General features: G+C 42.2%; 1 protein-coding gene across 2 annotated transcripts in view; it reads left to right on the plus strand.

Annotated features, from left to right (window-relative positions):
* The first annotated feature begins 460 nt into the window (after positions 1 to 460).
* Positions 461 to 21472, plus strand: part of ARK2N (arkadia (RNF111) N-terminal like PKA signaling regulator 2N) — a 44710-nt gene continuing 23698 nt past the window's right edge. Inside the window, exons 1-2 of one of the 2 annotated variants that reach the window (XM_071425809.1) lie at positions 461 to 617; positions 15101 to 15914. In XM_071425809.1, coding sequence (XP_071281910.1) covers positions 15191 to 15914 — 724 coding nt within the window. In that variant the 5' untranslated portion in view covers positions 461 to 617; positions 15101 to 15190. The remainder of the gene's footprint in view (positions 618 to 15100; positions 15915 to 21472) is intronic. The other variant, XM_071425808.1, reaches the window with a different exon arrangement.

Below are 21472 nucleotides of genomic sequence, written 5' to 3' on the forward strand. Positions count from 1 at the left end.
ACACACACAGACAGACACACGGACACACACACACACACACACACACACACACACACACACACAGTGACACACGGACAGACACACGGACAGACACACGGACAGACAGACAGACAGACACACACAGACACACACACAGACAGACACACGGACACACACACACAGAGACAGACACACACACAGACAGACACACGGAGAGACACACGGACAGACAGACAGACACACACACACAGACACACACACAGACAGACACACGGACACACACACACACAGACACACACACACACGCACACACACACAGACACACGGACAGACACACGGACAGACAGACACACACACACAGACAGACACACGGACACGCGCTCAGCCGCACACGCGCCCCCGGCGCCGCTCCCGCCGTTCCCTCTCCGGCCGCGCGGGGTCGCTGCCGGGCGCGGGCGGCCCGCGCGGGCGCTCGCGGCGCGGCGGGCGGAAGTGACGGCGCGGCGGCCGCGGTGACATTCCCGGCGCTTCCCGGCGGCCGCTCCGGCTGCTCCCGCGGCTCCGGCTCCTCCGGCCGCTGCCCATGCCCCGGCCGCTGCCCCCGCCGGGCAGGCCGCGAGGGGCCCAGCCTCGCACAGGTGAGCGCGCTGCCGTGCGGGCGGGGGGCCGCGGGGAGTGGCGGTACCGGCCCGGCCGCCCCGGGCGCGGGCGGGGGCTGCGCCCCTCAGGGTGGTCTCGCTGCCGCCGCCGCTGCTGCTGCTCCTGCCCCGGCCCCTCCGCCCTCCTGTGCCCTGACCCCGCGGGGGCGAAACTCCCCACAGATCCCTGGAGCAGCTCGGGGGCCGCTTTGTCTTTCCCGGGACTTTTGTAACGTGCCTCTTTTTTTTTTTTTTTTTTTTTTTTTTTCTCTTCCTGCAACGACTTTTGAAGTCGTGCGAGCTGTTGGAGGGTTGGAGAGTAGCCCTTGTTTCTCCAAGGGGTCTCTTCTGTGCTTCTCCAGGGGTTTCTTTGCGTCTTTGTTTACCTTGGATGGTGTGTTCCTCTGGTGGGAAAATGTGTTTTCTATGGGAAGGACGCTCGAGTCGCTCGTTGCGTATCCAGCCCGGGTTCCCCTTGGGCTCCTGACATCTAATGGGTTGCAGATGTGGCTCCGAGCCGCACAGCCATCCGAGGGGAATATAAAACTTAACTGTGCTACTGGTTCCTTTTTAAATGCGAAACAAGGTGGGCTGAGCAGACTTGTAATATTTTAACTATTTCCCCAGTTCCAGTACTGTAACTCTATTTGCCTGGAGGTTATTGGACGACAAAGGCCACTTTCTGAAAGACTTGTTTTGGTTTTGTTTGCCCGGTTTTTAAAAAAATTAAAATTTATTTTTAGGTTTACATTGTTTCCACCTTTTTTAAGTAGCATCGAAGTGTATTTATGTCTTAGTTTGTTAACTGTGTAACAAGGCGGCTTGCCTCAAAGTTTGTGGATCCCTTGGTGAATCTATAACTGTAATAACTTAGTTAAGCAAGGTCGTGGTTGTAACTAGTTGTGCACTTTAAACCAGCACAAAGTACCTAACAGCACTTCAAAAGCTGAAAAAAAACTTGTGTGTCGAGATGGCAGAAGTCAGTCCTGTTTGACATTTTTTTTTTCCCCCTGACAAGTAATTCTAGCTTTTAAAAGTGAATGAGTAAGTAAATCTTTGAACTCTTGAGCATCCCTTTAAAAATGTAAAATTTATTTTCATTCCCCCTCCCAGGGATTTTATTAGGTTTTAGATCTTCTCTGTTACTTGCCAAGCATCAAATAATAATTTCACTTACAGCTTGAAGGGCTGTACTATTTCCACTCTTCAAGCTAAAAATTTAAGTACAAACAGTAATGCCTCTCCCCTTGGAACAGGAAACAAATGCTACATTTAAAATGTTTCTCTTAAAGCATGCTAAGTTGCTTAAATCTATTAAAAACATAGTGTTTGACCTTGAGGTGGAAACTGAGCGTGGTGCTCCTTTGAGCTCCCCAGCGTGTGGCTCTCCTGCCCCAGTGCCACCTGCACTTGCTGCTCCTGTGGTTCCAGTGCTGGGAGCCAGGCTGCCAGGGCAGCACAGCTTTCCCTGCTGCCCTGGAGGAGGGAAACCTGGCCCCTGCGGAGCAAACAGGTCTGTAGCAAACGCCCAGGGGAGCAGTGAGGTGCTCGCCATGTGTTTGCTAAACCCAGACATCCCCCCAATATATATATACACGTATGTATAGATAGATAAATATAAATAGATACACGGTAGGAAGGCAGTGAGAGGAAGTGTGGGGAGCTCATCTGTCCAGCAGTAGTTGTTCTTAAGAGTAATTTTCTGAGTATTTCTCACCTCCAGTGATCTAGAGGAGGCTGGTGCTGTCCAGACAGGCTCCAAAGGAGGTGGTTATGTGGCTACTGAAAGCCAATAAAAGCAGTTTTCTGTGGTTCTGGCTTTCCAGGGACACTGGTGCTCTGTCTGGGGAACCAAGGGCTGGGAGGCAGCAGGTGATGGAAGGCAGTGTGTGAGTCTGGGCAGCTGGTGTTTCTGCTCGAGTAGTACATGAGGGCAACAGTTCTGACTCATTTTGAAACACTCGAATTTTTTAATTACACTGTGTCAGCTATTTTCTGTTTGCTCCCCAGCCCAGTTGCTGGTTGGCGTGGCGAAGAGGTGCAGGCAGGAGGAAGGGCTGCGGCCTGGCACATCCAGACAGGTGTGAGGTGTGTGGCAGCACAGCTCTGCCTGCTCGGAGGGAGTCACAGAGCACAAACCAGGAGCGGGTGCTGTGGAGGGAGGGGAAACGGGAAGGAACCTGAAGCCACCCACAAGGCAGTTGAGAACAGCCGCAGCACACAGAAAATGCTGCCCTGCTCTAGCTGATAAAGAAGGAGGTAGGAAGGATGTTTGGGTGCCTTTGACAAATGGGCACTGTGGAGGGGGTGGGATTAATGGGGTAAGTTAAGGTTCAGTGAACAAAGAGTAAATATGGATTATCGTGAGGGGCTTTGAACATCAAACATTAGGGAGATAAGTTGGTGTAACTCAATGAGAGCAACAAGAAATAATTGCCTTGGCTGTCCTGACCTCCTTCTCCTCGCTGTATATTTACCTTTGAAATGCAGGATTCTTTGCCTGGATCCTGTTCACTTTCTTCCCTTTCCCTTGTATATTATCAAACCAACTCCCTGCACCACCAAGGATGTATGTGCCATCTTTGACCTGCCTGTACATCAACATCTCACTGAAACATCTGTTGATGAGATGGGGCGTCTGCATGCACCACACGGGGAAGGGGCTGTGCGCTGAGTTATCCAACTCCCTGGTTACCTCTGACCAAAATACCACCAATTATCTAGCGATATGAAAGCTTTGGAAAGTTTTTCAAATGACTGAATTGTTTCAAGCAACCTACACGTACTTGTGTATAACATTTCAAACTTGTTTTGTTCATGGTACTTTTTTGACAGAATTGGGTCTGTGGTCAATCTCAGCTTCTGTGTTTTTATCTGCAGTTGGCAGAATGGCTTAGAAAACTGCAAGCATTGACAGAAACTGAGCAGCAGATTTAATAACATATTTACTAGATCAAAGTAAAAGATTTAAATATCATAATTGCCAGCATGTAACTTGTACTCTGGAAAAGAATTACTAGAATATTTTTGCTGGCTTGAACATTATTGGTGGTGATGGGAGCTGAAAATGAAGCAGCACTGGGAGAGGGGGACAGGCATAGTGCTGGGAAAGAGCTCTGAGATAAAGTGTGGTACAGTGTGTGTTGCTGCTCTGAGATGACCTTATGTGGAAAGGAAACAACTTTTGGTTTTCCAGAACCAAAATAAATGTTCAGCGCATGAATGGGAGTTCAGCCTTTATCACTCTAACTCAGGAGCAGCCAAACTTATGATACTGGAATCTGTGGCAGCAGATGTTAATTGCAGGGAACTTGGACAACACAAATCACAGAAATAGTACTTTCTGTCACATCTTTGTTCCAGGTTTTTAATGCATATTGCAGTTCTGAGTCTGCTACTCGAGCTTTAGAACACAATGTCCACAAATGTGCAATTTTGAGCAAAAAGAGAACTGGATGAAAGGGACTGTAAATCAAAATGTGCATATGGTCTAAACATTAGCCTGTGCTGTTGCCTCCTCTGATGGACACAGTCTGTCTCTGAGCTAAGCTGTGACTGATACCTCATCACTTACTCTGTTTTACTGTTTAAGGATTCAAATTTAATCTGTGCTTGCCCATTCCCACCCGTTAGTGCTGCCTCTCCCGGTGTCTGATCAGCGTGAATGCAGCCTGTAGCAGTTTCTCCTGGATGTGACTGGCTCCTGCAGCTGGGCACACACGGGTCACTCACGCAGGGCTGGAAATGAGATGCAGCTCAGCAGCGCAGGTGTTGCAGTGACTCTGTGTCAGATGCATTACTGACTGCTCCAGGAGGTCCTGAGGTGTGTCAGCTTTACCTTCAGAATGATTCACCTCATTATTTAAGAAGGTGTTCAGGGGTTTTGTATCAATTTGACCACACAGTCTGTCTCTCCAATACTTATAAATGATCTAAGTAGCAGAATAGTGTACAGGCTTCAGCCTTACCGTGCCTTGTGATATTTGGTCTCCAAGAAAACAGCTTGAAAGCTGTTAATACTCAATCTGACAACTTTTGAGTCATAAGTGGAACAGGTGGTCACTTTTTAAATAAATGCAAGTTTTTGAAGACTCCGTCAAGCCCACATTCTTGCTTTAGTGTGTGTGGATCATGGATTTGACATTATAGTGAGGATTCTGCAGTGTCCTGCAAGACACTCTTCTGTGTGATGCTTCAAAATTTCCTGAAAATGAGCAGGAAGACCCAGACTTTGATTGTTCCTCTTGCTACCTCTTTGCTCTAGTGTCTTGTTTCATGATGCTTGATGGTTAGCATTTCACAACTTATTTTAGAGAAGGCAGATTTCAGTTCCATTCATCCAACATGGGTAGAGGCCAAGTGACTCAGAGTAACAGAGCTGGGAATAACTAAGAGCCAGACTTTATAATATCAGTTGTCTGCAATGATGAAACAATTTCAGTAATTTGTTTTCCACTGGGACTATTTAATTTTGGTGGTTCCAGTGTGAGGCTGGTGCTCAAACACTTGAAGAAAAAAAAAATCAGGTTGTCCTGATAGCCAGGTGGGGCTGCACCAGTGCCCTTGTCTTGTACTTTGGATTTCTCATCAGCTTATAATTCTCCTGGCTCCTCAGCTCACTCTCCTGGTTTGTGCTCTCTTGGAATGCCAGGCCTTGCCAGAAAGACATTTCTAAGTAATCTGGCAATTTCGGGAAAAAATCTTGGTAAAGAATAGATCAGGAAAGTTGCCCACTAATTCTGTCTGTTTGTGGTTGGAAATGCAGTGATTTAAAGGCTGCCTCCTAATGAAGGAAGTTGGATGAAATGCTTGTGGGGTCCTCGTCGTGTTTGGTGAGAAGTTTTTTGGAAATGAAGTTGCCCTTGTAGGAAGGAATGGTCTTTTGGATAGTAGTGCCCATGAGCCCGTAAGTGCAATTTCTGTTGCCAATAACTAAGGTTCGTCCAGAGGAGGTAACACCTTTTGGTAGCACTGTGCAGAATCTGTGAGGAGTTACAAAATAAACCCACATATTTCTTTGAGTATTGTGGTTTGAAAGCCTGCATGGTGAAGTTCTATTTTTCATGGTTCCACTTACTGTTGTCAGCAAGTAATCTTAAATGCAAAATACAGACTTTGGATCCACTCACTGTAATAAAGAAAATCTAGGAGTTGTTGAATAAAACTGAGCTAAGGAAGTTAATTGAATATGTTGCCAGGATTCATAAGCTCTCAATAATTACTTATAAACCTCACCTCAACCTAAAGTGAGTTTGATAACAGACACCTGATTTCCCTTGTTTGTTTTACAAGATCAAAATGGATTTTTTACTGTTTAACACCTGTAGTGGATATCATTGTTTGTCTGAAGGGAGCTCTCCAAGCTCCAGCAGCAATAAGGCTGTGTTGAATTAACGGGAAGAGGTTGAATTGATAATCCAGGCTCCATGCTCTTTTGGTTTTTTTCTTCCATCTCCCCTTTTACTGGGAAAGCTGTTTATATAGTTTGTCTCCTGTTGCGAACCATTAGTTCTGCCAGCTGAGCCACTTTTTCCTAAACAGGAATAATAATGTAAGAAGTAGTTTTAGGGTAAAAGATGCGTTTTAAGGATTGTTTGGTTTGCAGTTTTTTGGGGAAGGGGGGGAAAGAGGGGATTAATGTTTGGTTTTTAAATTTTTTTTAAAATCTTGACAGTACTTGCTTGCAGGGTTCTGCTGAAAACTACCTTTTAATTTTCTTTTTCTTTTTATGTAGTTGGTAACTTGGTATCTTCTTACATACTGTTATTTAATTTCTGCAGTCAAATACATGCAAAGTCTTTTGTGTCTTGTGGGAAAGAAACGTCTGCATTCTGGTCTGTCTGCTCTCTTGAAGTAGAGCTCAAATTTCTTCTCCTCTGCCAACTGGAAGTAAATACTGTAGAAAGATAGTAAAGCCCATGCTAGAGGCATTTTTGGTTATCACACACGTGACTGGCTTTTGACCCAGTCCGTTCTTCTTTTTTAAATACCCAAAGTAGTTTTTGTTCATTTGTAGAGCCAACCTGTGTTTGCTTCGTACTGAGACCTGGGATGCGAATCCTTTGCTCTTTTAGGAGCACTTTGGACACGTAAAGACTGCGCTGTGATTGTTAGGAGGCTGGTGGATGCTGAAATCAACTCGCACCTCTTGGTGTCAAGAGCATCCCACCAGCTGTTAAATTTCATCATTTGAATGCCACATGACTTTGCTTTAGTGTACTGATACCATTTATTTTTCTGTGGTATACCTCCTGTAAATCTCTATTGCAGTATTTAGATTTGGTACTGCTAGCTCAGAAATTAAAGAAGCAACTGAATACTATGAGTAGCTATGTGGATAAGAAAATTATTTGAGATCAGGGCTTGTGGGGCTTGCAGCTCCTTTTCAGTCCTTCTGTAGAATTTGGATGTGTCACCTGATGGTCAGACCATAAAAAGGGTACCTTACTGCCCTATACCTTATGGCAAAAACATTCATTTGTGTTGAATTAAAGCCTTTGAAACTTTAAAATACCTGAGAGTTGGTTTTGTTTGTTTACCATGGCAAAGATGTGGAAAAACATCTGACCATAAAATATTTAGAAACTGTAGAGTTACTTAGTATCTCATAAGTTGTCTTTGTTAAAGGGCTGTCCTAAACCCACAGCAAGTCTAGTTCAGTGCCTTGAGCTTTTGGGGAGATGTGGAGATGCTGGAAAATTGCTGTGGAATGTGGCACTTGAGGACATGGTTTCTTGGTGGACTTGAGGACATGGTTTAGTGGTGAACATGGTGGTGGTGCTGAGTTGAAGGTTGGACTTGATGATTTTAGAGGTATTTTCTTACCTTAACGATTCTGTGAATATGGCACTGCTGAGATGTATTTACTACTTTGAAGTTACATTGCAGTTGTCCTGATCTACCAGTTGGAGCTGTTGGCAAATGACACAATGTTGATTACTTTCAAATGTTCCTAACTTCTGCTCTGAAAACTAGGATTAATTTGTTACGTGGTGTTTAGGCAATTCAAAATGTGGCTTTTACATGAGCATTACTTTTATCGTGGTAGAACAACAGACCAGCGTTTCTTTAGGACATCTGTTTGTATGTGGTGGGGAAGCACAGAGCCCATTTCGTTCAAGAAACAGAAATGGATAGGTAAAGTGGGAAAACCTGTTCAACTCAGTATCTTAGAAAAAGGTGGTCCATCCCTGTGATGATCCTCTTTAGGGTGATCTCCTGCAAACTAATGTATACCAGAGGGAAAAAGGAACTTTTGTTGTGTTGATTTCTGCCACTTGTTTTATTGAAAGAAAAAATGTGAAAGTGGGTCATTTAAAGTTTTAGAACCAGGTAGTAATAAAGATATGCCCACTCTAATTTTTAGAGTAGAGAGCTTTGTAGACTTTAAATTGCTGTGCCCTTGAGAAAAATGGTTTCATTATGAGGAAGAAAGGAGATTTTTAGAAGGCTAAGTGGAGCCAACCCTGCATGCTTTTATCCGTGTGCAAGGACTGTGATTTTTTTATTGTGGGGTTCCAAGTGCAGCTGGTGAATGTTTATGGAAGCCTGTGTGTGGAGTTGTGAAATAAACCTTAGCTGGTACTTGCCTGTCCTTTGAAGGAGGCAGAATATGTGCATAAAGCATTACAATGCAAAAACCTGTATTTAAATGTGCAGTCTTACTTCTTATGTAGGATAAAAAAATGTTGCTTTTCAAGATGGCAAAGGATGCTCTGCAAAGCTTTGTATTAACACATACACTTGTAATTTGTATTCAGGCCCTGGTAATTTGTATATGCAGCCTGTTGAGCACTCAGTAGGAGCAGCCTGTTTTTAACCTTCATTTATTTATGCAAAACCAGTTGAAACACAGAATTAGTTTAATCCTTTCTTCTTTTGCTTTGTACTGCAATTCTCGTACCCTGCCTGTTCCGAAGGGTCCTATTCTTTGGGGTTGCTACCAGGCCTGATTTGTGAATCATCTGATAAAGATCCAGCTCCACTCCCAGAAATGTGCCTTAGGTAGAATCGCATGCCAGTGAGTCAGCTTTAGGGCAGCATTTTCAAAGGAACGCTATATAAATTACACAGTATCCCTGTGGGGGCAGCTCGGTGTTATGAAAAATCTGCCGTGGAGCATCGTGCACACACATCCACACAGAGCTGAGTCAACTGTCTTGACTTAAATTGACTGAGTGCTGGTCTCACTTCTGTTGTTTGAAGTGCGCTGGTTTGTGTAAGACTTAAAAGAAGATGAAAAGGAATGTGTGGTATCTTCGGGAGGAGCTGGATAAGCTGGGAAGCCCAGAAAGTGTCAGTATTTCTACATTTGTCTGGGTGCAGATCGGTCTTCCCTGATAGATGTCTGATTTTTTGAATTTACTCATTTTTAGTTAATCAAGCATTCTGCTCTCTGGCGCAAGGTAATGGCTTTAAACTGACAGCAGGTAGGTTTAGATGAGGTATTAGGAAAAAATTCTTGGCTGTGAGGGCGGTGAGGCCCTGGCACAGGATGCTCTGTCCCAGGAAGTGTCCAAGGGAAGGGTGGATGGGGCTTGGAACAGCCTGATCCAGTGGATGGTGTCCTTGCCCTTGGCAGGGGATTGGAACTGGATCATCTTTTAAGGTCCCTTCCAACCCAAACCATTCTGTAATTCTCTGATATCTCTATGTGTTTTTTGTACTAAAATGTCTCTGGTGAGTTCACTGGATTAACTGTTCATTTTCAATGGGAAGGAAGGTGATTTGAGAAGAAAGAAAACATGATTGAGACCCCTACAGTGGCAGAGGGTTTTGGTGAAGCTTCAGAAGTGGACAGGTTCATTAGCACTTCACATCTTCAGAGTTACACATCCTTCTGTCAGAAGAGGGCCTAACTTTGCTTTTTGCCAACAATTTATCCTGTATTCTGAAGCATACATGCATTACAGTCAACTCTTCCGTACCTGGGCTGTTTGCAGCTTCTCTCCTTTCCCAGCCCACCCTCCTCAGACACACAGTCTATCAAGTGTTCGAGTCAGAGTTCTTAATGAGCTTGTCTGTGTGTTTACATTTTTAAAAATAGTCAGCTGTTTTACATAATTTTATTAGCCTCTGTTTTATGCGCTTGTCGTTACCTCTCTCACACCTCTGATTTATTCCATCTCTGTTGGGTAAATGTGAGATAATGTAACCCAGTGGAGATGGAAATAATTGTTTAGAAATGAGCCATTATAGCGTTTAGTTCCTTATAAATATCAAAACATTCATATTTAGATGAATAACTGACATCTGTGGCACTGAAGCTGTGAGGTTGGAAGAATTTGGAAAGATCTCTAGTTAACTCTGTACTCTGAACAAATAACTTATATGCAGCAGTGCAGTTGTAGTCACAAAAGCCTAAAGAATGTACATGATGTTATTTGCTTCAATAATATAAGTACAGTTTCTCATTGAAAAAAACCCTGTATCTTCCAGTTGAATGGTAAGAGGTGAGAGGAGGTGGGTTGTTCAAATTGTTTTCTTTCAGCACCAACTGAAAGGGCATTAAAAGGCAGTGTTCTGCTAGATAATTCTTTTTCATTACAACAATTGCTAGAATTGTCATAAGAAGGTTAGAAAGGGAAAAGAAGTGGTCTGTTGGGCTGTGATTAAGAGGAAATGTGTCAGTAATAAGCTAAAATGAGTTTTCCAGCAAGCTGCTGTGATAACACTAGTACCTGCAAAACAAGAATCTGTCCTGTCCATAGGTTCAGAAAAAGAAGAGCTGGTTTGGTGCATACAAGCTAGGCATTCTTTATCATTAGTCAGCTCAATAACACCTAAAATGACAATGTACAATTAAGGTTAGGGTGTCATGGGGTTTATTAAGTATTACAGGCTGTTTGAGAGGTACTCCTTGTTCAGCTGAAGTAAGTAAGTTGTAAATAGAATGAGTAACATTCTAGCTGTTAATATATGACACATGATTTACTATGTTGATTGCTTGGCCTGAGTAGCTGAATTTGATGAACGCTTCAGCCTTGAGCTGTGTAATTCAGCTAATCTTCCTAATAGCTGATACAGAGCTCTGTTTTATCTGTGTTGTGGGAAGGACATGGCTAACAAATGGATATTTTAATTGCTGCTGAGGACTGCTTACCTAGGTGAGGGCTTTTGTAGTTCCCTGTGCTCTGCCATGGAGCAGAGGCACCAGGAGCTCAAACCAGAGATCAGCAGGCAACAACCACCGGCAGCAGCTGCAGTTCCACATGGGTTGGGTGGCCTGCCTGGACATGGAGAAGGACCTAATAAGGTGCTGTAAGGCCCCAAAAATCAGCAGTGAACTAAGAGGTGCAGGCAAGATGGGTGAGGGGCAGGTGCCTAAATTCTGTAATTCCCTGGGGATTTCTTTGTTCTGGGTCCCTCTCCAGAGACACACAGCTTATCTAGTGCTCTAACACTCTGTTAAATTATTTACTTTTATAATCTGATGCCTGAAACTCTGCTCTGGGAAACCTGTTGTCTTTAATATAAGTCTTTGTGCTGTAGTAAACATTACATGAAAATTGTTCTTTAGGAAGCTACTATCACCTCTGAGGCTTTTTGCTCTTAATTTTTTTTTTTAATTTACAAAAATCTCTTCCCAGAGCAAAGGGCACTGAGAAGGAATGCTCAGGACCTTCTGCTGTCTCTAGGCAGAACCTGTGAGTTCAAGGTGTGATGATACAGAACAGCAAGCAGCTTTAAATCAGATCTGGTTTTTTTTAACAGGGATGATTTGTGCTTGCTCTCCCTTCCCTCCTTCCTGCAAGCTCTGGCAGAAAATGTCACTTGCTTTCTCATTTTGACTTCTGCTGGCTTATTGAAGGGAATCTACACACAGAAGAGTGGGCACAAGAGGGAATATGGTGGTGCAGTCACAGTTAGGTGGGGAAAGAATGGGGACAAAACCCAGAGAGGCTGGGCTGTCTCTGCAAATCTGACCTTCAAAATCCTTCTGGATTTCTTCCCTGAAGTGCAGATTCCCTAGTGTACAAATTGTGTGCCTTTACAAATGAGTCCATGATTTGAAAATATTTCCCAGGATAATTTAATGGCTTCCTCACACTGGTGTGTTGTATGTGTGACTTGGAAAATAACATTTTCTGTTGGAAAAATTAAGCACAGAAGTTTTTACAAAATTGCTTTTTAAAATTTTCGTTGCAATATCTGTTCACCAATAAAACGAGAATGCCATTTCTGATCAACATCTAATTAAGTATCCATCTGTGTCTGTAAGCATTACAATTTATTTTCAGTTCTGTGTTCTCATTTCAGTAGAAAAATGGTCTTTTGCTTGCACCACCTTGAGATTCCCTCTTCTAGTACTGTTACTAGAAAGGTGAATGGCAAGAAAGGAGTGGGAGTTTTTCAATAAAGTCTCTTCTTGCTGTTCTGTACATTTTTCAGAGGGAACTAAATACAGACATTTTTTTCTTTCTTTGAGACAAGGATTTCCTTGGCATAGATATTTTTCGCCAAACGGACTGTATTCTTCCGTGAAGCAAAGTCTGTTTGAGTCATGGTAGGGTTATTTTTTTCCCACTGAGAGAAAGGCAAAGCTCTGGTATATATATATATATATTAATAAAGGAATTGATGATGTCTAAAGAGCCAGTTCAATGGACCTGTAGAGTACAAACTTTACCAGAACATGTGGGGTTTTTCTATATACACAGAAACACATCAGTGTCATGAAATTACTAGTCCCTGCTCTACTGCCAACTCACTGAAAGTCACTGTGTGAGGGATCAAACCAGTGTGGTTGGAGTAGTTAAAGATCTCACTTAATATTAAAAAAACTCCAATAAAATAATTTTAATTGAGCTGTTAGCAAGGTGGCAATGTGCAGATGAAACATATTTTTTTCTGGCTGATAGACCAGAGAGATGGAAAGGCAAGTGCAGGTGTTGCTATAGCCCCTTTGGGAGCTGTGAGGTAAATGATGTTTCCAAATAGGACATTTGTGGAAAAAATGTCCTACAGCTGACTTTGGCTGCCCTTTAGCTTCATGTCAAGCTGTTCTTTGTGCTCCCCAGGCTAAAAGGTTGAACAGTGCAGAAATTGTTCTGCAGTTATTAGTATGAATGTTTAAGTATGTTTTCATTTGGCCAAGCTAATACTCCTTTGGTTTGTGTCTGAGCAACCAATATTTTCCCTGTGTGTACATTTCAAAACTCTCAGAGAAGGTATTTTTCAATTTAAAGTTCATGGCCAGAGGAAAGCTGGGAGCTGCACTAGCAGGTACAAAACAAGTTCCACTTATTCCATCATCAAATTTGTGTTTTAGTTACCTGTATAATAGGAGAATTATTTGAGAATACATGTTTGTGAGTGAATTACATAGAAATACTGATTTTACTGACATGCATTTATGTCTCAGAATGTGTGTATTCATCTTTTAGGTTTGTTGGTGCTCTGCAGTAGCCTTGGAAATAAATTAGTTCCTACATGATGTTTACTGCTTACATGAAATTACTGTCTCCAGAAAGTCTTCTTTGAAGCTGCTTTCAAGAGAGGGTTACTCAGCGAAAGTATGCAGAAAGTATCTTTTCCACAATATTTTTGGTCTAAATATCTTTAGACCAAAAATATTGTGGAAAAGAGGAACATGTATATCAGGAACATATTTAGTTTAAAAAACATTTTAGTCTGTTTTTTGGAAGGGATATGCTGAGTTTATTGTTCAGGATTTCGGGTTTGTGGGTTTTTTTCCTCATATGTAGCAGGTTTGGTCTTGCCCATCTCCATCTTTCTTGTGATGTCTGATATTAACCAACCCTTCTTTCCTTAGCTGGTGTTTCACTCCCATGAGTGTTTTCGTCATTTCCTTGCACCATACAGCAATTAATTCATTAGCCTGAAGGAAGCATGAACTCTATTTTAGTATTCTCTAAAAATGAAGTTTCAGAGTGGGTTAGGGCACACAGGACAGTGCTGAGCTTGGCACTGTGCCTTTAGAAGCAGGGAAGTACCCTTATATTATGTATTACATACATGTATGTATACACTAACATGCTTGCAGGCAGCTTGGGATGGATCAGGAAAACAAAGAAGGATTCTCAGGGTACAGAAAAATCTCTCTGAACCATCCGTGCTTCCTCAGGGTGCTCAAGTGCTGGTTGGCCGCCTCTGCAGAAATGTAGTTTTTCAGATAAGATCTCACTGCTGCGTTTTCTTGCCTACACTTTGTTTTTTGAAGTGCCATAAATTTATAATTTACTGTACTTCTGAAGCTGTAAAGGATTTGTTCCATGCCATTCATCTGTAAGTGAATGTGGTATTTGAAGGATCTTTATTCTGTGTTGTATTCCAAGAGAAAATTCAGGTGAAAGGCAAAGTGTGAATAATGAAGACAGAATGGTAACTATTGATCTCTCCAAGAAAATTTCTTTGAAGTTGCTTCAGGTAGTTTTGGGTAGATAATGTACAAGTTATCAATCAGATAAATAGCTTGGTCTTTTTATTTGCACTGAAGCAATGCAATTTATTAAATTATAACTTGAAGTAAAATTAGGATACTGGTGCAGATAGATAATGTTTTTTGCTTGCAGCCCCTAGTATTTAATACTTCTTTCCTGCCAGATTTGAGAGAAACTAAATCAGCCTTGAGGTTCTCATATAAACAGGGCTTGCATGGGAGACAATCAAGGACTTCCTGAATGGTGTATTAGATATTCCTAAAACATCTTTGTGTGACTCACCAGCATGGTGGTGCTCTGGTGAGAGCAATCTGTGTGACACCTCTGGAGCCAGAGCCTGTAGCTGTGCCTCTGACAATTCAGTAGCACTTCTTTATTTAATAAGTCTTTGATATATAAGGTTCCCATGCAGAATGGCTCTGCTGGCAACCTAATTCAGTGTGACTCCAGTACCATTTTTCATGAGTGCGTAAATGAAAGAATAATTTGGTGTAACAGGATGAGTTCACTAGGAAAAGGTAAATTAAGAAAGCCAACATGATGCTGAGCAATAAGATGCTCTTCTGTAGAGCCAGCCTGGCACAGCTGGGGCTGTTGAGCTGCACAAGAGAAGGCTCCAGGGACACCTCAGAGCCCCTGCCAGGGCCTCCAGGGGCTCCAGCAGAGCTGCACAGGGACTGGGGACAAGGCCTGCAGGGACAGCAGCCAGGCAATGGCTCCCACTGCCAGAGGGCAGGCACAGATTTTGGGCTCTTGGGAATGAGGAATTGCTGACTGGGAGGGTGGGCAGGCCCTGGCCCAGGGTGCCCAGAGCAGCTGTGGCTGCCCCTGGATTCCTGGGAGTGTCCAAGGCCAGGCTGGATGGGGCTTGGAGCAGCCTGGGACAGTGGAAGGTGTCCCTGCCCATGGCAGGGGGGTGGCACTGGGTGAGGTTAAAGGTCCCCTCCAACCTGAACCACTCTGGGGCTCTGTAAACACATTCTTTCTGCAACCAAAAGCAGTGAGTTGTTTAAGGTAACACGGTGGAGAGCAGGCTGAGCTACTTGTGTAATTCTTTCCTACTGTTCTGTTCCTGTGCAGGCTGCTGCATTGCTGGAGACCACGTCTAGCTCACCCAGCCTCCTAGACAACGTGCTCAATGCTTTGAGGCTGGAAGGACCTTGCTCTGCAATGAAGATGGAGGCAGTAGGAAAAGCAGAAGAACTTGTTGATTCAGAAATTCCACCAAAGACTTCTGAAAAGCAAGAGACTGCTCCTGATGAAGACAGGCCTATAGAACTGGAGACACAACCTCAGAAGGACAGCGCGCCCACTGCAGCAGACTCTGCAGTGCTCTCTTCCATGCCTTGCTTGCTGATGGAGCTGAGGCGGGACTCCTCGGAGTCTCAGCTGGCATCTACAGAGAGCGACAAGCCAGCGGGTGGCCGAGTTTATGAGAGTGACTCTTCTAACCACTGCATGCTTTCCCCTTCCTCCAGCGGGCATTTGGCCGACTCAGACACGTTGTCTTCCGCAGAGGAGAACGAGCCCTGCCAAGCTGAAGCCGCCGCGGAGGGAGACCCTTCTGCGGTGTCCGGAGCTGCGGTCGGGAGGAAATCCAGGAGATCCAGGTCCGAAAGTGAGACTTCAACAATGGCTGCCAAGAAAAACCGACAGTCTAGCGATAAGCAGAATGGCCGAGTTCCCAAGGTGAAGGGTCACCGGAGCCAAAAGCACAAGGAGAGGATCCGGCTGCTGAGGCAGAAGCGGGAGGCGGCTGCTCGCAAGAAGTACAACCTGCTGCAGGACAGCAGTACCAGCGACAGTGACCTGACCTGTGACTCCAGCACGAGCTCGTCAGACGACGACGAGGAGGTTTCAGGGAGCAGCAAGACAATCACTGCAGAGATACCAGGTAGAGGATGTTTTTTAAACTGAACTGTAACGCGCCTGACATCGTTTCTCAGCTGTCATGCTAAGTTAGATGAGTGACACTTGAGAAAAACCCAGGAGAACTGCAGCTCTGTGTAAATTTGAAGACTGCAGTGTAATAACAAGACGTGGGCAAATTTAAAAAAATCTCTTCTGTGAGGTTCCTGTGCACTTTTGCACACCAACAAAGCGTAGATATGGTAAATGGGAGGAAGGACTACCTTTGAATTCTGGATTTTTCAGATCTTTGTAAGCCTATATGAACTCATGTCAGTGCTGTCAAATCCCCTTAGATGATGATAATCTTATTCTTAAGATAAGTGGCCAGCTTTGCTGTAATATAAAAAGCCCACAGCTTGGCAGCTGTGTTAGAAATGGCACGGCACACCTCTTGCCTGTGTAACAGTAAGGCCCTGGCCATTATTGCACTTATTCTGTGCTTTCAGCTCAACATGTCAGTGCATGACAAACCTGCTTAGCCTTATTCTAAGTTCTTTCAGATTGCAGCTGGTCACCTATTTTAGGATACAGATGTGATTACACAGGTGCCCAAGCTATATTCACACCTAAATTTTCAATATTTTAGACAAAGTTGTTACCATTTTCCTATGTCGTTAGGATCAATAATTTCTACACTTTAAACTTTCTGACACATCTGTGTTAAGATGGAAGGCAGCAAATTATAGGGGCCTTCTTGTCATTTTATTAGTGTCATTTTATTAGCAAAAGAAAGTTGAATTCTTCAAGGTTTTTGTCTGCCGAGTCTTTGTTATTTTATTAGTCCAAGTGCTGTGGACAGGATTTTGTGTGAATTATTCTTGCAGCATATTATACCATAGAACCATCATCATATGGCAATCAAAAATAAAATCCATAAAAATAAAAATACATAAAAATAAACTTTTTTTGCTTGCCAATTTTTACTGGGTTACATGCCTTTTTGCCTGTTGTGCTAGAAGTTTTTTCTTTTTGAGAAAAATAACATCTTACATAGGGCAAGAACATTTAAAGGAAAACTGCAATATTAAGTTGCTGAATTAATGCTTTCTAGATGAATTATTTAAAATACTGCAGCAGATTTTACAAATAACTGACTTAACTGAGTTGATTATGGTGGATGATGTTGTCACCATGAAAACTGGCATTTTTCCCACACCTGCTAGGAAGCAGGTTGCACAATGGAAGTAAATGTTTATTATTAGAATGTCTAGAAAAGGCATAATATCCTCCTATAATTATTGTATAGTAAACTTTTAATAGAAATCTAAAATTATTTTTACCAATTTAGTAGTTAGTCTTGTATTTTTCAGAGTTTTTGCTTTTTTATTTATAATATTTACACTTTGGGCAATTCAATCCTAATTTAAAGCCTGTTGAAGAATAACTATTTCACTGATTTTTGGGACAGGTTGTTCCCCACCTCTCAAAAAACCCCAAAACATACAGAATAAGTCCCTCAGGTCACATTCTTTTTTTAAGTCATAGAAGTACCTTGTGACCCAGAATGGCACCACATGGTATTTTCAGGTTTCTGAGGGCCATTGTGGGGACCTGATGGGGCCATTCCAGGATATTTTGTGTATCCCTGGGTGCCTCTGTATTTGACTCCCAGTCCTGACCACACATGAAATGCTTTTGGTGGAAGGGTCCCATCACATGAAGAGCTTGACTATTAGTGATGGTTACACCAAGGCCCAGCTTTACCTGCAGTGCAAGAGTGGCCAAACCATCCTGAGGGAGGGACAGTAACATTTATTCTGATTTCACAGCATCTGCTCGGTGCTGAGTTCTGTTTAAAACATTTAGAGATTTGAGCTGCCCCTTGGAGCAACGGGGTGCGACGTGTACCTGCCACATTGCGGTTTTCCTTTAAATAGAAATGGCTTTGCTTTGTGGGAAACGCCTTCCAAGTGCGAGGGAAAAATACCCTCTGTAGAGATAAGGCTGTGGTTTGTCCAAAAAACGCATCCTGTGCTGCTCTTGGGTGAAGGAGACGCTGTGGTTGTCAGAGCTGCGGTGGAGCCGCGAGTCCGGTCGGACTCCCAGCGCTCCGTCGCTGCGGTGGCTTCCCAGGCCATCTGCCATCCCTCTGCCTGGAGCTGGCAAAGGACTCAGTTCCTTTCTCTGGCTAGAGAGCCATTTTAGGGCACTTAGCAAAACACTGCGAATAGCCTCAGAATTGAGGGAGCGAATTGAGTGTAGATAGAAAACAATGCAGGGTGTCAAAAAGCGTTATTAGAATTTCAGTCTGCCAGTGTTCTGGAGAGTTGAACGGTTTGACTTCAGTGTCAGGATGTAGGCATGGAAACTTTTGCCTTTACTTTTAAAAGAGTTATCTCTACACATTGATGCAGAAGAGTTTTTTACAGGCAGCTTGTGTTCCCCTTAGTCTGTGTCTGGACATTCAGCTGCAGTCTTGGTTACTTACTTAATCACTTATTTTCATATAGTTTTCATTTTTAGCCTTCTGTTGCCCGAAAACCAGCTTTGCCAACAGAGATGCTTTAAAAAAAATTAGTGACAGGTAATTTGGCCATCATTATAGAATTTACACAGACTCTTAAGCTGTCAACACAGGTAGTGTTAATAGCAGGAAGTTTGCTTGTATGTGGTCTGAAAAATTAAGTTGCCACATTTGAGAATACAGTAACCTTTCATGTTGTGTCACTAGAACTATTCAGTTTAAATAGTGCAATAGTTTAAATAAAGCTTTTTTTTAAACCATTCACATCACTGGCTCTGAAATAGGTTTGGCTAAATTTGTAAGGTAAAGAAAATGTTCAGTGAAATACGTGATGATGATGATGATGATGACGCCATTAAGTTACAAACAGAGCAGCTGTTCAATAGACACTCAGGTCTCTCTGCTGAGCTTAAAGGTACTGTGGATTAAATTAGTGCCAGGCTTGTTTTTCTCCTCAAGGAAGACTGAAGAGTTGAGATTTTACTGGTGATATTTCAATACAAGTACTGTGTGCTGCACAGGAGCTCAGCACAGTGCAAGTTATGGAATTCTGACTGCATCCTGTGGTGTTAATTTACACCTGAAAATACAGGTTCAGTCTAAACTTCAGGGATGCTCCTGAGAGCCTTTTCACTGGCATGAGCAGTCATAATCTTTGGCTCTTTGTTTCAGGGAATGCTGTGATTTTTGGATTATTGCAGATGAGGAGCAACTTTTTACCTTTTCATGGCTGAGCCTCTCTGTTGGCATCTAAAATTTTGCCATTCTTCAACACCACATAAACATGGCATAGGAGTCCTGAAATAGATTCTGCTAGGCTTCCTGCTGTAGTAGGAAGTTTTTCCTTTAAACAATTTCCATGTGATGTTGCATATTAACTCTGAATGAAATTGGCATGAGAACAAGTCTGGGAATCAATATTTATTGCTATGTAAACACTTCATATATATTCAAATAATATACAAAAAGATATTTTCAAATAATATACAAAAATATTTTGCATTTTACCACCATTGTGGTTTCTACAACTCAGAAAAATCTGAATTGAAATGGGGATGACTTATATTTTAGGCTATCACAAAAATCTGTCAAAAAGTTTGAGTCTTAATGTTGAAAAAGCCACATCTCATTTTGTTAAAAAAAAAAGACAAGTCTTTTTAAATATGCATTAAACCCAAAGAGATGGGCACAGCTCCTTCCTCCTAAGAGCTGTGCATAGATCTTGGATAAAGCATCTGCAAAGGATGAATTCAGAATGACAATTATAGTTAATAGATAGGAAAGATAATTAGTCTGTTAAGAATGATTTGCTGTAAGATACTAATTTGGAAGTGTCTGCAGCAGAATAACACAGAGGAACCAACCATTGCTAGTTAGAATGAAGATGAAGCATATCTTACATTGTTATGTTGCCAGACTTACTAAATTAAATTACTTTGGATTTGGTTATTACTTAGATTGTACTTAAGAGATCCCATAAAATGACAACATTGGGACATTTTTGGGTGCTGTTTTGCAGGAGGTGTAGTCTTGAAAACGAGAGAGGAATCTTTGATTCTCACCCCTTAGTGACCTTAAATTTCTTCTCCTTTAAACTTAGCATAATTAGAAAACTATAGTTTAAAGTTTATAGGCAGAAGAGGGACCAATTAAATAAATACTGGCATTTTAATATGTAAAAATGCATTTTTAGGCTTGGGGATTTTTTTTAAAGAAAAGATTGAATACAACTTGTTGTAGTAACTGCACAGGAAGCATTTAAATCATTGTTTTGCTGCTGCTGTAAATTTGAGATACTCCATCATACTTTATGATGCCTTTTAAAATTTGTATTGCAGGGCTATATATATTTCAATACATACTTTATTCAGTTTACAAAACAGTTTTGTCAACTTTGACCATTCTAGTTCATTCTTAATTTCAAAAACTTGAAAAGATTGTCTCACTTATCAACATCAATAGTTTTTATTTAAATTGCAATTAAAAATTAACATTACTTACTTGTATGTCTATGGAAATCAGAAAGATTATAAGTTAGTTCCTTGAATTTAAGTTAAGATCTGGGCTAAAGACAAATACACAGAATCATATTGGATGTTCAGTATTAGAAGTAAATGAACAGAAGAAATACTTCTTTTAGGGAGGAAAAAAGTTATTGAACATTCAAAAGGAGCCATATTTTGGAAAAAAAAAGTACCATTTTACTTAATTCGTTTTGGTTAAAGTGCAGTTGGAGGGATGTAAATTAGTATAAAGTAAATATTTTTAGCAGAGGACCTGAATGCTGAATTTCCAGCATGTCTGATGGGTAAACAGATGGGCAAGAAAGACTTAAAAACTACTCTTCAGAAATGAGAGAATAATCCAGGGCTTTGTTTATCTGTTCCTGTAGGATCTGTGTATACCTCATTTAAACAGTTCCTAAAAAGAATGTGGTATTTAAGTGATTCTGTAATTTTGTGTACTCAGTGAAATCCCAATAAAGATTTAGTGCCTTAGGTTTTTATTAGTAAATATTTACTTAGGTCAAGCAATGATTTCTCTCATTCTTAGGGTATTTTATATTATTCTTAGGCTAGAGAGTGCCACAAGTTTCACATTTAGATATTAAATTACCATCTTCTGTACCTCTGTGGAGTTTTATGTGATGCTTGTCTTGTTTTGGTATTACCTTAGGTGACATTTGTGTGTTTGGATGGCAGGCACATACTGTTTATTATTCCTCAAGCGGGTACAGAGCCTCATTTTCTTTGGGGTTTATTGCTTCCTAGATGATTCCTGAGTGAACTCTAGACTTTAAAATATAATTTCCACTGCCTTTTGTTATTGATCTGTAGAGTAAGGCCATGAGGATTGGCCTTCTCTTCTGGCTGTTGCAGTTCTTCCTGATAATCCCAAAGCCAGTCACTCCCACCGTCCTTTTGATGGACAGCTGGAAGCAGAACAGTTTCCTTCCAACCATTCCCTGTTTTCTGCCAACCATTCCCTGTTTTCTGCCTTGCCTGGGACTGGCTGTAGGAATGGTGGCTCAGGGCAGGGTCCTGGCTGGTGTGAGGCTGGTCAGGGCTCCGTGGTGT

This window comes from Agelaius tricolor, unplaced genomic scaffold (genome assembly GCF_023055355.1).
Source record: "Agelaius tricolor isolate 1412-34295 unplaced genomic scaffold, bAgeTri1.0.p SCAF_4, whole genome shotgun sequence".
NCBI lineage: Eukaryota > Metazoa > Chordata > Aves > Passeriformes > Icteridae > Agelaius > Agelaius tricolor.